Source organism: Mastacembelus armatus, chromosome 20 (assembly GCF_900324485.2).
Source record: "Mastacembelus armatus chromosome 20, fMasArm1.2, whole genome shotgun sequence".
NCBI lineage: Eukaryota > Metazoa > Chordata > Actinopteri > Synbranchiformes > Mastacembelidae > Mastacembelus > Mastacembelus armatus.
In genome coordinates, this window is record NC_046652.1 from 13,031,787 (window position 1) to 13,044,522 (window position 12,736).

At 39.9% G+C, this 12,736-nt stretch overlaps 1 protein-coding gene across 1 annotated transcript; it reads left to right on the forward strand.

Moving 5' to 3' along the window:
* Window positions 1-5,123: 5,123 nt before the first annotated feature.
* On the forward strand, window positions 5,124-11,679 carry and1 (actinodin1). The gene is made up of 8 exons (XM_026292861.1): window positions 5,124-5,252; window positions 5,830-5,921; window positions 7,754-7,798; window positions 8,218-8,363; window positions 8,898-9,311; window positions 10,279-10,530; window positions 10,660-10,887; window positions 11,113-11,679. The coding sequence occupies exons 2-8, from the start codon at window positions 5,849-5,851 to the stop codon at window positions 11,677-11,679; spliced, it is 1,725 nt and encodes a 574-aa protein (XP_026148646.1). The 5' UTR covers window positions 5,124-5,252; window positions 5,830-5,848.
* Window positions 11,680-12,736: the final 1,057 nt, after the last annotated feature.

Below are 12,736 nucleotides of genomic sequence, written 5' to 3' on the forward strand. Positions count from 1 at the left end.
TCAAAGAATATTTTCTGTATATATGAAATCCAGTAGATTAGTACTACTAAAAGTTATTTCCTTAATTGTTACATATAAAACGTTTATTAACTTTTACATTGCGACCGCCCGAGCACATTTTTGTGTTGCACACACTGGTCTGGTTTGGTAGTGCCGAGAAGCTAACGAAGCTAACAAACTACTAAAATGTTTTAAAAGTTTTTAAGCAAAGTGCTGCAGATTTGGCACTAAAACAGAATGAAAATAATAGATGATGGGTTTCGTTCACGTGTGGATTTGGACAAGGTTAGTTTAGTTAAAAATTCAACGAGGAGGGTGCTAATGCTAATTAGCCTCGTTAACGTTCAAACGTAGCATTAGCCTACTAGCTTAGGTAAGCTAACTACATTCAAATGTTAGTTAGATGTAAACACACGTTTAAGGTTTTAAATACTCCCATATATTATTAGAGACATTTATTGAAAAGTGGAGACGTTTTAGGAGTAATGCCTAATTATTTTTAAATATTTAAATGTTGGTCAGTTTGTCTCTTAAATATGGCGGAGAGTTTTCAATAGTTTAAAATCTGAGGCGGTTTCACATCGTGTGTACGTGTGGCAATGGGGGTGCGATGACAGTCTGTCAGGGGGCACCCTTGGGTGAAAGAAACTTATTGTGGTGAGAGGTTTTGGTCTTGGTAGACTGCAGTCTAATAACAGTGGAGTTTGTTTACGGAGTGGGCGCAGTCACCCACACTTTTTGCCTGCTGGGCTCAGACACCTGGAGTTGTGCAGAACTGTGGCAGATTGCAGGGAATCACACACTCAGCAGAGCAGATGATACGCTGTGGTCTGCTGTTCTTGGCAGTGAAGCGTTGTACCAGATGGTGATGGAGCAGGTCAGGATGGTGTAGGAGTGCACCATCCTGACCTGTGGCAGGTTGGATTGCCACAGCTGCTTTAAAAACATCCTCTGCTGTCCCTAACTAATGTTTTGGTCTCACTTGAGGTCATGGGTGATGAAAGAGAGCAGAAGAACTGCTTGATCGATCAAACTGCCACTCCAAAACCCCCAGGAGATTATATTCACTAATGTATGACACTACTAATTTACTAACGTGTAAATTTCAGTAAACTGGAAGCAGTACATTTTTGCAGATGTTTTTGTGGAAAGAGTTGTTTTACTAAAACACTTGATTAATTATCTATTGATTCATTGTTACAGCTCTTGATTGTCACTTAACCCACTAATATTTAGTGTAATGCACTTTGCTCATATAATAAAACTGCTTGTAATATTGTGTTAACAGGAAGGAGGCAGCACAGTCCTGCTAATAGAGCTGACAGCCAGTAAGAAAGCTGTGCACTCTGATTTCTTCAATGGTAGGAGCTCTACCATTAATATATATATATATATATGTGTGTGTATATATTAAGAATGTCATAATTATTTTAGATATTAGCCGAAGGACTTTCGAAAATGTGCACCACCACAAGAAAAAAGAAAAAAAATAAACTTTTTGTCTAAACAGAAAATTTGCTTACTCTGCCAATTTTAATTCAGGGTGTTTTAGACAGGAATCGTTGTTTAAGTGCAACTACATGAATTTTGGTTTTCTAAACATTACTGGTTGTTGGTATCAATGTGATGCCTGTAACGAAAGATTCTCAGTTGTCCAGGTGAAGTTATCTAGAGATTGAGTCATGATTCGACCTCTAGACCTCTTAACAAAATGTAAACTAGAAACGCAGATTCCTATAACAGATAACAGAAGATATTAAGAAGTTATTTCTGCAAGAGAAATGTGATTTCATGATCGTGAATAATCTTGATTTAAAGTTGAAACTGAACTGAGCTGTAAAAAAAAAGTAGCAGCAGCATACAATTTAGAGGTTTTTCCCTCCAATGTCTCTAAATATATTTAAATCATATGATTTTATTTAACTTGCTTTTGTTGTTTTTTTTTATTCACCAGTTTTTGGAGATACAATATCTCTTTTGCAGGATAAACCTGGCCAAAAATATAATGTTTCATAAATGTTTCATAAATGTAAGGGAGAATGCAGGTTACTGACAATCTGTATAAAAACTAGGGTTAGCACATTTTCCAGTTTCTCAAATTAACCCTCAAAAATCCTGTCATTCCCATGTAGATACAGAGGATGTACAAAAAAAGTAAGCAAATCTGTTTTCCATCTTGCAGCCTTGGCTGCAGGCACAAGAATTTTGGCTCAGCAGCACATAACCTAGAAAGAAAAAAGCTGATTGTTAAAAATGGGGGAATTAAAGGAAAAAGTGAGTGGGGAGAATAGAGAGAAGAGGACAACGGTAAAACAAGTTTATAGTAGCTGTCAGACTGGAACTCAGTGGGACACCTCGCCAGTCGGCTGTTTTAAAGCACGCACACACTCTTGTTAACACAGCTACACTTGTCATTCACAAAACTCTTGTGTGGCATGGCCTCACTCATGGCACCGACATGGATTTGAGCCTTATATAGGCCTTTTATGCTAAACAATGTGTGAATATAAGTTTTGTAATACATGCTTTTTTCGAAAATGATTGCAGCTACTACACATGGTCAGCTTAAATACGATATTTGGTCAAAATGAGACAATGTCTTGATTTGTAAGTCGAAACAAGGTTTGATAGCAGCACAATCTACAATTTCCAAAATAACCATATGATTAAATCAAAATCATTTCAGCAAAAACTCAAAGTTAGCAGTCTATTGATGGTTGAATTTATGGCATTAGCTGGCGTTGATCTCCGTACTCAACTGCTACCTGAGTGTACAAACAAGTTTTAACACTACTCTCTTGTCTGTGCAGACTTTGAGGATCTGTTTGATGATGATGACCTGCAGTAACCAGATCTGCTGAACACTTGTGTGAATGTGTACGTGAAAAATATTTTGGCTGACAGTTCCTTTGTACAGAATCCCTCTTTATGTCATTCATTATAACAAAATAAATGCTTTTCGTTAATGCACAAAAACTTGTGATGGTGAACCAGGTGTCTGCAAATCCCTTACATTCCAGCTTTAGAGAAAATTATGACTATGGTTTTGACGTTGTCGTGTTTGAATTTGCTCCTACCTGGATTGTGGGTTTGTGGGCTCTGAAACACCTGTTAGCAAACATAATTATATACAAGATACAGTGCTAACATGACCTCTAAATGTTGAGCTGGGGCTTGATAGAACAGGAAACAGGCTGCAAAAAATGTGCAGTTGCTAAAAAAAACTGTTCAAATAAAGTTTTCAAGTGCAAGTTCAGACAGTAAAATGTTTTGCTCTCAGGTCAGCAATAATTCAGTAATATCTGTACAGTCATGTGTCTTAAATGAAGAAATTGTGGAAAAGATTTTGTTCTGTGTTGAAACATGAAATGGCCTTCTCCAATCTGCCACCACACAGGTGAAAGTGAAGTATCTAAAATATCATGGCAGTATCACTTGCTGTTGAATTTTAAGAATATAAAAGCCTTGTACACTTTCTCAGTCTGCTATCAGTGGTGGGCTCCTACATGTGGATGAAGAGCAAAAGTGAGAGTTTTGGTTAATTCATAAGAGATTTGTATCTGTCACCATATTGATTTAGGGCAGGCAAGGCTCAGGCGGTGATTAATAATGTCATGTTCTGTGCACATGAATGAGGTTTTAGCAGTGTTTATATTAAATTGTATTACAGTTGGTGGGTTGATTGCAGATGCTGTCAGCCCACTGAGAAAAATCTGATAAAACTACACCCACATATGAAAGCAGAGTGTCTCAGTTCTGAGTGTAAACCTGTAGTTGCTGGTTACTGGTTACCAAATTGCAAAGACTAAAAAAAGAAGGAAAATCTGGCCTGGCAAATTTACCAAAAGTTCTAAGATACCTGAAGCTTCACTACTTAGTGCTTACATTTAGATACGAAAACCAGAGTATAAAAAAGAAAATGTGATTTGTTCCATGTCCAACTATTTCCTGGCTGGCCAGATTCTCCGGTTCAGGTTCTCAGTAACTGACACATAATAACTGAGAAAGTTTATTGTTGATTATTTATTGATGAATATTTAATTTTGCAATGAGAAACAACTTTGAAGCTAAGTTTTCAGCAACTTAGCTGGAACTAATAAACATAGACCAGTAAGCTTAGGACAATGGAGGCCTAATCTTTAAAGAAAACAAGCTTGAGACAGGAAAGTCCCAGGAAATGTACAAGTACATAGAGTATGATTCAACACCGCGCCTCAGACTATATGAAATGTGCTCATGAAGAGATTTTGGCTCCATGCTTAAATTAATAAGAACTACTATCATGTGACAGGTATTTTCTAAAATCTTAGTCAATTTTGATTCTAAATTACAATGAAATAACGCTCAAAACCTAATTGTTCCTAAAGACAAAAAAGGCTACTCTCATAATTCAATTATAAGCGTATCCAGTCAGATGTGCTGACACAACATCATTCATCACAGCTATAGGACTTTAAGAGACGCATTAAAAGTCCTGTCTTATGTCTTTGTGTGTGCCTCACAAGGCTGGCATGCCTGAACAGTTAAGCTCAGGAGGAAACTGTAGGTTACCAAATTCCTCATGTGTAGACCAGCTGTCCCTGTATGTGTGTGTGTCCAGGTTTAGAGAAAATGTGAAAACTGTGGTTTGGCCTTCATTGTGGTCTCTGAGAAGTGCTTATGTGGCACTTCAGCTCTCCTGCATTATTCCCTGATGTTTTATGTCTTCTGTCCTCTTGTTTTTCTTGCTCCATAATTATTGGTGCATCCCTAAAACTCACCCAGATTCTGATTTATACCTTTAAATGTGAGTCATTTGGGTATCAATTCAGTAATTGTAAAAGTGCTGTAAAAAAAAACTTCAGGCAACCTCTTATTTCATTTCTCCACGTCTGTCTCTACTTTAAGCCCTTCCACCTTCTCTTTTTTCTGTCTTTAATTACGCTGCCTGCAGTTGGCTGAAACTTTCTGAAAAATCTGACCAATCAGGCACTTTGTTGAGGTGGCTCTTGACCCCCTAAGGTGCATCCTTTTGTGTGTGTGTGTGTGTGTGTGTGTTAATAAATACTTGTTGGGTGTGTGTGTGCCAGAGATAATGGGCTCGGTTTAAAACCTCGTGGAATCCCTTTGTCAGGGCAGTCTCTCAGAAGGGCCACAGGGACAGGGTGCACCAGGAGTCTTAGCGTTTGACCCCAGGTGGACCGAGTCATCTGGCCAATCATCTGTATTTGCGTCCACATCTGTATCCACAGACACCAATAAGATAACCACAGGTAAGAAACCAAACACTGTGCTTCTCTGTATTTACTTTGGTAGATTTAGGTACTTACCAAGGATTCAAGCTCAAGTTGAAGTCAGATTTGAGTGTTGAAAAACACCTGTTTCTGTTTTATGATGACAATCCAATAGTGCCTATCCCGCCAGAAGCTTTGTGGCCACATGTTTGTTTAAAGCCTTCAATTTAGAGTTCACTTGCAAGCTGCAGGGGTTACTTCAGCAGCTCTCCAGGTGAAAACATAGCACAGGTTTGGAGTTTGGAGTGGGCACTTAGGTTTCTGCATTTGTCTGCACTAGCAATCACTCTTGCAGGTAGAACTGTTTCTAAATATGCAGTTGTTGGTAAATTTGTGAAAATAGCTTGAGTAGTGGAGAAGTTTTTCATTTTGTTACCCTGCCTCGAAGCTATCGCATCAAAACTTAAATAGCATATACACCTTGTAGCATTTGTATAATTTTTGGATGTAACACTGATAACAAAAACATATTTTTTAAGAGATTTGTAGCTCAAGGTGCAATGTCTTTAGACTAAAGCATCATTTTGAAGTTTATTTATTTCTTTGGTATTTGCAGTACAGGAGGAGGTCAAGTGATGGCTGGACAAAAGAGAGCTAGTTTCACCGGGGTGTTAATCACCGCTCTGCTGGCTGTGATGCTGCTGCCTGGTGAGTACCTAGTGGAGATGTGGCATTAATTAATTGAACATTCCACCCATATAATTTCAGTGGACAGAAGATGCTTTTCATTCATTAGTGGTCATACAAAACCACAACAGATATCGCACATTTGTTTGTGTAAACTCGTAGGAACTCTGATACATGATAAAGGAAAAAAAAATATTCACAGGATTGTCATCTGTTTATTTAAGTAGAAGTACCTCAAATCTGGACATTAAGTATAGAATTTAAGTAAATGTACTTACTTTGTACTAGGGGCAGTCACAACTGATGATCACACTAAACATAAACTGCTGGTTAACATAAACATTTGCTAACATTGATTGCTTATAAAATGATTAACTGTATGTACAGCAGAAAAGGCTTTTCAGATTATAAAACTGAATAAATAGAGATCAGCTATTACCTTTTAATGTTGGAACAGATGCAGCAATAATTTAGTTTTTTCCCTTCATTTTTTAAATCATCATAATTTATAGCTTTTATTTGAAGGGAAAACATGGCTGCAATTTAAGAAAAACTCGACATGGTATTTTGTAACAGAATGTTTCATCTAGATGTGTACACTTTCCACTGGTGGAAAAAGTATGCAGGTCTTTTACTTGAGGAGTCATTATTTCTGATTCTGAAAATTACAAACAAATGTACTTAAAATATCAGAAGTAAAAATACTCACATATGCTGCAGTCTATATTTGGTTCTTCTGTGTGTCCCCTGCTTATATTTGAGATAGGAGATACAGATTCATAATCTACATCTCAAGGTTTGTTTAAGGCTAAGGGTTCACTAAACTGCTAAAGGTTTCTGCCCTGCCCACGCTTCATACAGTATACTGTTTATCATAAACCTGTATGGCAGGTTCTTCCTTCAACATCTGTTTCCATTTTGACATGATGGATATATTTACAAAGGGGCAATGCTGCTTAGGTCTGATCTTTCTTTTTTTTAAAAATACACTCACTGTCTGATGGTAAAAAGAGTAGTGGGAGGAGTAGTTTCTTTCATCACTTCTGGTCTTGTAAAAAATTAGTACCTGTCAGCATCACCTCGTCCTCTGCTTTTTAAAGTGCTGCTGTTTCCAGATGTGCCAGCCACTTTTTTACAAGCTTGTAAAAAACAATACACGGATACACTGAGGCAGCATCATTTAGGCCACCCTCCTCCTCCACCGTATTGCTCCATTACCCTGGATCTCCTTCTCCTATGACTTTACATGGTGAAGTGCACATTGCTGTTTCCTTGTTACTTCATCGAAGCTTATCAACTGTTTTTTTAATCAGGAGATTGATGTCTTTCCACTTCTGGTATGCACCATGAAACCCTAAATTATCCCCTCTGGACCTCTTTTAATGCTGTTGTGTCTTCAGTTCTTATTCTTCCTTCCGCTGCTACTCCTTTCCATCTGTGAGGCATTAACACTGTTTCCCTGTAGAGATGAAAGAAGCCTGAAGCAAACCTGAATGTGCTGTTCACTCAGCTGCATGGGGTCAAACTATACACATACATACACATCAGTGTGCACACACAGCTCTTTGAAAAAGGACCATGGAGTGATGATGTTACAGGCTCACCTATAAAATCTATAAAGAGCTGTAGTTTCCAGCGCTTCGAGGAGAGCTAATTACCTCTGCTCTATTTCATAAATAATCTGCACCTCTAAGTGTTAGAGGGTTAATGTTATTTATTATTGAATATGTATATCTATGTATATGTTGAATATGAAGTCAGAATACATGTAGGTGTAATAATACTTTTCCAGGACTTGATCTCAAATTGTAGATTTTACATCTGTTTTTGTGTTTCTGTCATTACCTTTGCAGTATTCCTGTCTGCCGGACCAGTTGTTCAAAAGGCCAAAGGAGATGGTAAATATGTGCCCTGTTTTGCTTAAACAGTGGCAATTTTCCAGGGGCAGAAGTCCATGAAATTCCATTCATCCATCCATTTTCTATACCTGCTTATTAACTAGGGTCAGGGAGATCTGCTGAAGCCTATCCCAGCTCTCTTTGGGTGAAAGGCAGGGGTACACCCTGGACAGGTCACCAGTCCATCACAGGGCGTCCATGACATTTTTTCAAAAATTAGTCTATGAAAGTATTTTGTGATGAAATAGTAACACCCAAATTTATCACTACACTTAACTGCACTTCAGTGTACTGCAACATAAATCCTGTAACTGTGATAAAAGAGTAATTTCCTTCACAAGAAAATGAAGTCTGATGTCCAAGTCAGTGTAGAGGCCCTGGTGTAACTAGTGCCTTCTTGTTTCCTTCCTGTCTATCAGCAGGTAAACGTATCCAAGAGAGGGCAGCTGCTGCAACATTACACAGGAGGCTGATCCGCAACCGCAGGAATATCAGCTGGTACAAACAGCACTCTGACTTCTGGGGCTGGTACAAATACTTTACTGACAATGGCAACCAGGAAGCAGTGAGTAAACACCTACACATTAAAAATGTTGTTCTTCATTTACTGCTTGTTTGATGTAATGAAAGTCTTAAAGTGATACGCCACCTAAAATCTAAAATCAAACAGAGAGGTTATGTTTTCAATCTGCTATGAATAATATTGTATTATTAACAGTATAAAATGCATAAATGTGAGATAGGTCACTTGCAATAATAAAAAAACAAAAAAATCCTTATCTTTGCAGTTCCAGTGAATTTAAGAGGGCATTTTAATGCTTTTTAGCATTGTTTTGATTTCAAGGAACATTGCATTATTTTTATATGGTAACACTATTTTTAGTGAAAAGGTTCTGATAAGCGCACTTCGGTGGTGGAACGTAACTAAGAACAAAGTATAATTTTGAGGTAATTGTATTTGCAAGTAGTTAAAGGTAGCTCCACCTCAACCAGCTACAATAGTAGCACAAAATTCTCTACTCTTTTGATATGGATTAAAATGTGTCTACACTCACAGTATCTAAATGAACTTGACTTTAAAACCCTCCCTTCCCCTCAGGTTCATGAAATGGACCGCATCTACCTGGCCTACCTGCAGAACAAGAACCGTGCTGAGGGACGTCGGTCCTACAAGGATTATCTGCGCCACCTGGGGGAGATCTACAAGTCCTGCGCTGATTCTGATGACCCCAGCTGCGTAGCTTCCTACACCAGCAGGCCAAAACCTAAACCTGAGCCACCCAAGCTTGCACCAATAAAAACCTGTGATCCCACCAAAGACTCCTACTGTCTGTATGCTGCTTTGATCCAGGGTAAAAGCCCCTATCTGCCTCTTGTGCTCCCAGCTGCAGCCTCCACCCCAACACCAGTTAAGGCCCCAGCCCCTCTCTACGTCCGCTCTGCTGCTCCTGCCAAGGAGCTACAGTCTGGGTATCACTACTATTCTCCATCCACAGTGCCTTTCCTTTCCAAGGTAAGACTTCAGGCAGTGGTGTGTAGAACATTATTCTCCTACTTTTTGTAGAAATAAGGGTAATGTAAACAGTTTTTAGGATTAAATGATGTGTTGAATCATTATTTAGTACACTGCATGCACAGATAACCAATTTTAACAACTGAATTCTAAATGCATTATTTTGCAATATGTTTATCATTTGTTATTAAAAATTGACTTAATCTTTCTCAAAAACTTCATCTGTCCATCTATTTTCTGCAACTTATTTGGAACCACAATGTGTTCCCAGGCTAGATAAGATAGTTTCATCCAAAATATTATACATCTACCCCTGGGCCTCTGGTAAGTTGAACAAACCTGGAAGGTCCAGTTGAAGGCACTCTGGAGATATCCTGATCAGATGACTTGAACACCGCTCATGCAAATTCTTTGTCCCATAGTGTCCATGAGATGCATGGAAATTCTGCTGGCAGCTGGAGTGGCTTCAGCCAGGTGGTTACAGCTAACCTTACGCCAGATGTGTTCTGATAGAAAGTACAGTTTAACATGGTGTTTATTATGTCCAATCAAGGCCTAGCACAGACTAACATACTGGAGAGGCCATTCCTCCCAGTCACTCCTCCCCATTTTTCTCCATCATTGCCTGCATAAGTCCTCCAACAGAAATTTTGTGCCATCAGCTGCTGCCCTTTCCTTAATCACCCAGAGTCTCCAGGACGGTCTGTTTCTCTCAACTGCTGTTTGGCACATAAGTGTAGATGACACTGAGAATCTTGGGATTTGGTCCCACCTTGTCGTATATGGAGCGTACATCTAACTTCAGTAATTCATATATATATATATATATAAACCCAAAACTTAAAAATCTTACACATAATAGATGATATAGCGCTTTAAATTGCATATTGTAGCTTTAAACTCTAATATACATAACTTTTCCAGCCTCAGTTAAATGCCACCATCTCTACCATTATTTTTGATTCAGGAGCAGAAGGCCGAACTGCTGCGTATCTGCTCCTCTGATGATGTGGAGTGTCTGCAGTACCACCTGAGAGCAGCTTATGGGTACGCACCCTCTGCTGGAGCACTACCTTCATATGCCCACCTTGGCTGTGACCCAAAGAAAGATGCTAAGTGCAAACCCCAACTGGTGCAGAAAGCCCCATCTGGTCTCTACCTGCAGTACCCTAACTGCGATCCTCTCCGGGATCCCTTCTGTGCCTATGCTGCATCTCTTGTGGGTATTCTTTTATATATTAGTTCATTTTAACATGTTTTAAGAGCTGCCTTCATATTTTTATTTGCAGCCATGCTTTGATTATCATAACTTACAGTATTTTGTTTCCACTGTGATGTGTTCCTTCAGGCGACCCGTGCGCCAAACCCCCCAGCTCCTGCTGGCCCTGGATCCTGCAATCCTCTTTTTGAAGAAGGCTGCAACCCTCTTTCTGCAACTAGATTTGCCACTCCTCCTGAGGTGTACAAAAATGAGGAGAGAGATGAGGCTGCCGCCCTTCGTGTTGCCCCTCCTGATACTGAGCAGCACAACAACCCCTATACCATGTTTAGGGATGCTTATGCTAATGCTAACAGAGTTACTGATCCTTACGCTATGTACCGCCGGGAAAGTGCTCCAGCTTCTCCTCCAGCTACTGACCCATATGCCATTCTGCGCCGATACATGGCCCAGGCTCAAGTTAATGATCCATATGCCCCGCAAATGGAGACTGCTCCAGAATCCAACCCTAATGATCCATTCTCTGCGATCCGTGATGCTTTGGCCACCATGCATCTCAGTGCTCCCTCCACTCCCAGGCAGCAGTATCCTTTTTCCAGTCCCAATTATGAGGAACCTGCACAGCAGGCACGCCATCCTCTGGGCCCCCCAGGTAAAACCAAGGAGGGCTATGACTGCTTTATTGGTTACGATCGTGAATGCTACCCTGTGAAGCCCAATGAACCTCGCTCTGGAGTTCACCGTCGCATCCCCTACACTGCTGAGGCCTATGAGCCCCACCTGAATGCTGATGGCACAAGAAATGGAGTCCTGGAACCTGCCAATCCACACTGTGACCCCGAGTATGACCCTAACTGCCGCCTGCGTCGATATGAGCCTGAGCAAACCCACAATGAAGCTCAGCCTGAACGTCACAACGAGGAGGACCACAGCCACAAGGCAGCAGAGAGTGAGCAACAGCCAGAGCAGCAGGAACAAGACCAGTATGAGTTGGAGCCCTACCAGAGTGGCCAGGAGGAGCCTCACATGTCGTACCAGCAACTCTCACAGGGTTTGCCCAGCCTGCAGGACATACTGAGGCACTATGGAGATCAGTACCCTGAGCAGGATGATCATAGATCTTATGCAGATGACTACCGTAACAAATAAAGATGACAACACACATGCATGCAGATGGACATGAATACACAATCAGGTGGTTCTTGTAGTTTAGCCCTGGATAGCTTAACACTGCGTATACCCAGTCAAAACTGGACCAGATATGGGACACAAGATATGCCTATGGACCCAATGAGCTGGTGCATGCACAAACATCCACATATCTGTATAACTACCAGCTGTAAGAGCTCACACATAAAGCCAAGGGTGAATAGCAGTGTTTTCACCTCTTTAGCAGCTTCAGATCTTTGATTTGGCTATTGCTTTTCATTTTCCATTCCAAACCTCCTCAGTCCATTTGAATGTGTAATGACCTGTCTTTGCTCAGCTTCGCTTCTACATCTATGCATCTCAATTGTTTTTAACTCATGTGTTGCTTTTTGTCAGTAATGAAAATATGCAAAGAATTTTTTTTCAAATTTATGTTCTAATAAAAAGGTTGAGAAAGCTATTTGTGCATTTTCTTCATTGAGTCTTTGACCTCAGCCCACAATCCCCATACCTAACCCCAAAACCTGAGCTCACTCTAGCACTTGTGTATTGTTTGGATGTACCAGCAGTCATCTTCCTGTTTTGTGGTTATTGTCTGCACAGTATGGTAGGTCTCCTGAATTATCAATACAAATCTGAAAATGTAAGAGTAGCTGTAGTTTATCTTTAAAATATGACATGATATGTGGCAGCAGACAACCACAGTATTTTTAGTGATCTTTACACCAGCTATAGTGGTGTGAAATTTGTGGATCACAGGTTTTTAGAGTTTATGAAGAGAAAGAAATAAAACACAGTGCTGTGAAGACTTAAATCACACACCATAAAAAGAAAAAGTACAAGGATCAGCATCTTTGCCTCCGTGTTCATTTTCCTGCTGGGTAAAAGACTATAAACACACACATACACACACCTACACATTGCTTTAGTCAGGACTCCCCCTTGTGGTTGCTAAAGTTCAGGAGAGGATCAAATGGTCATTATTTACTGCTTATGATGTCAGAAAAACTAGGTTCACGTCCTTTCATATACTGTCAAAATGCATTATTTACATCAT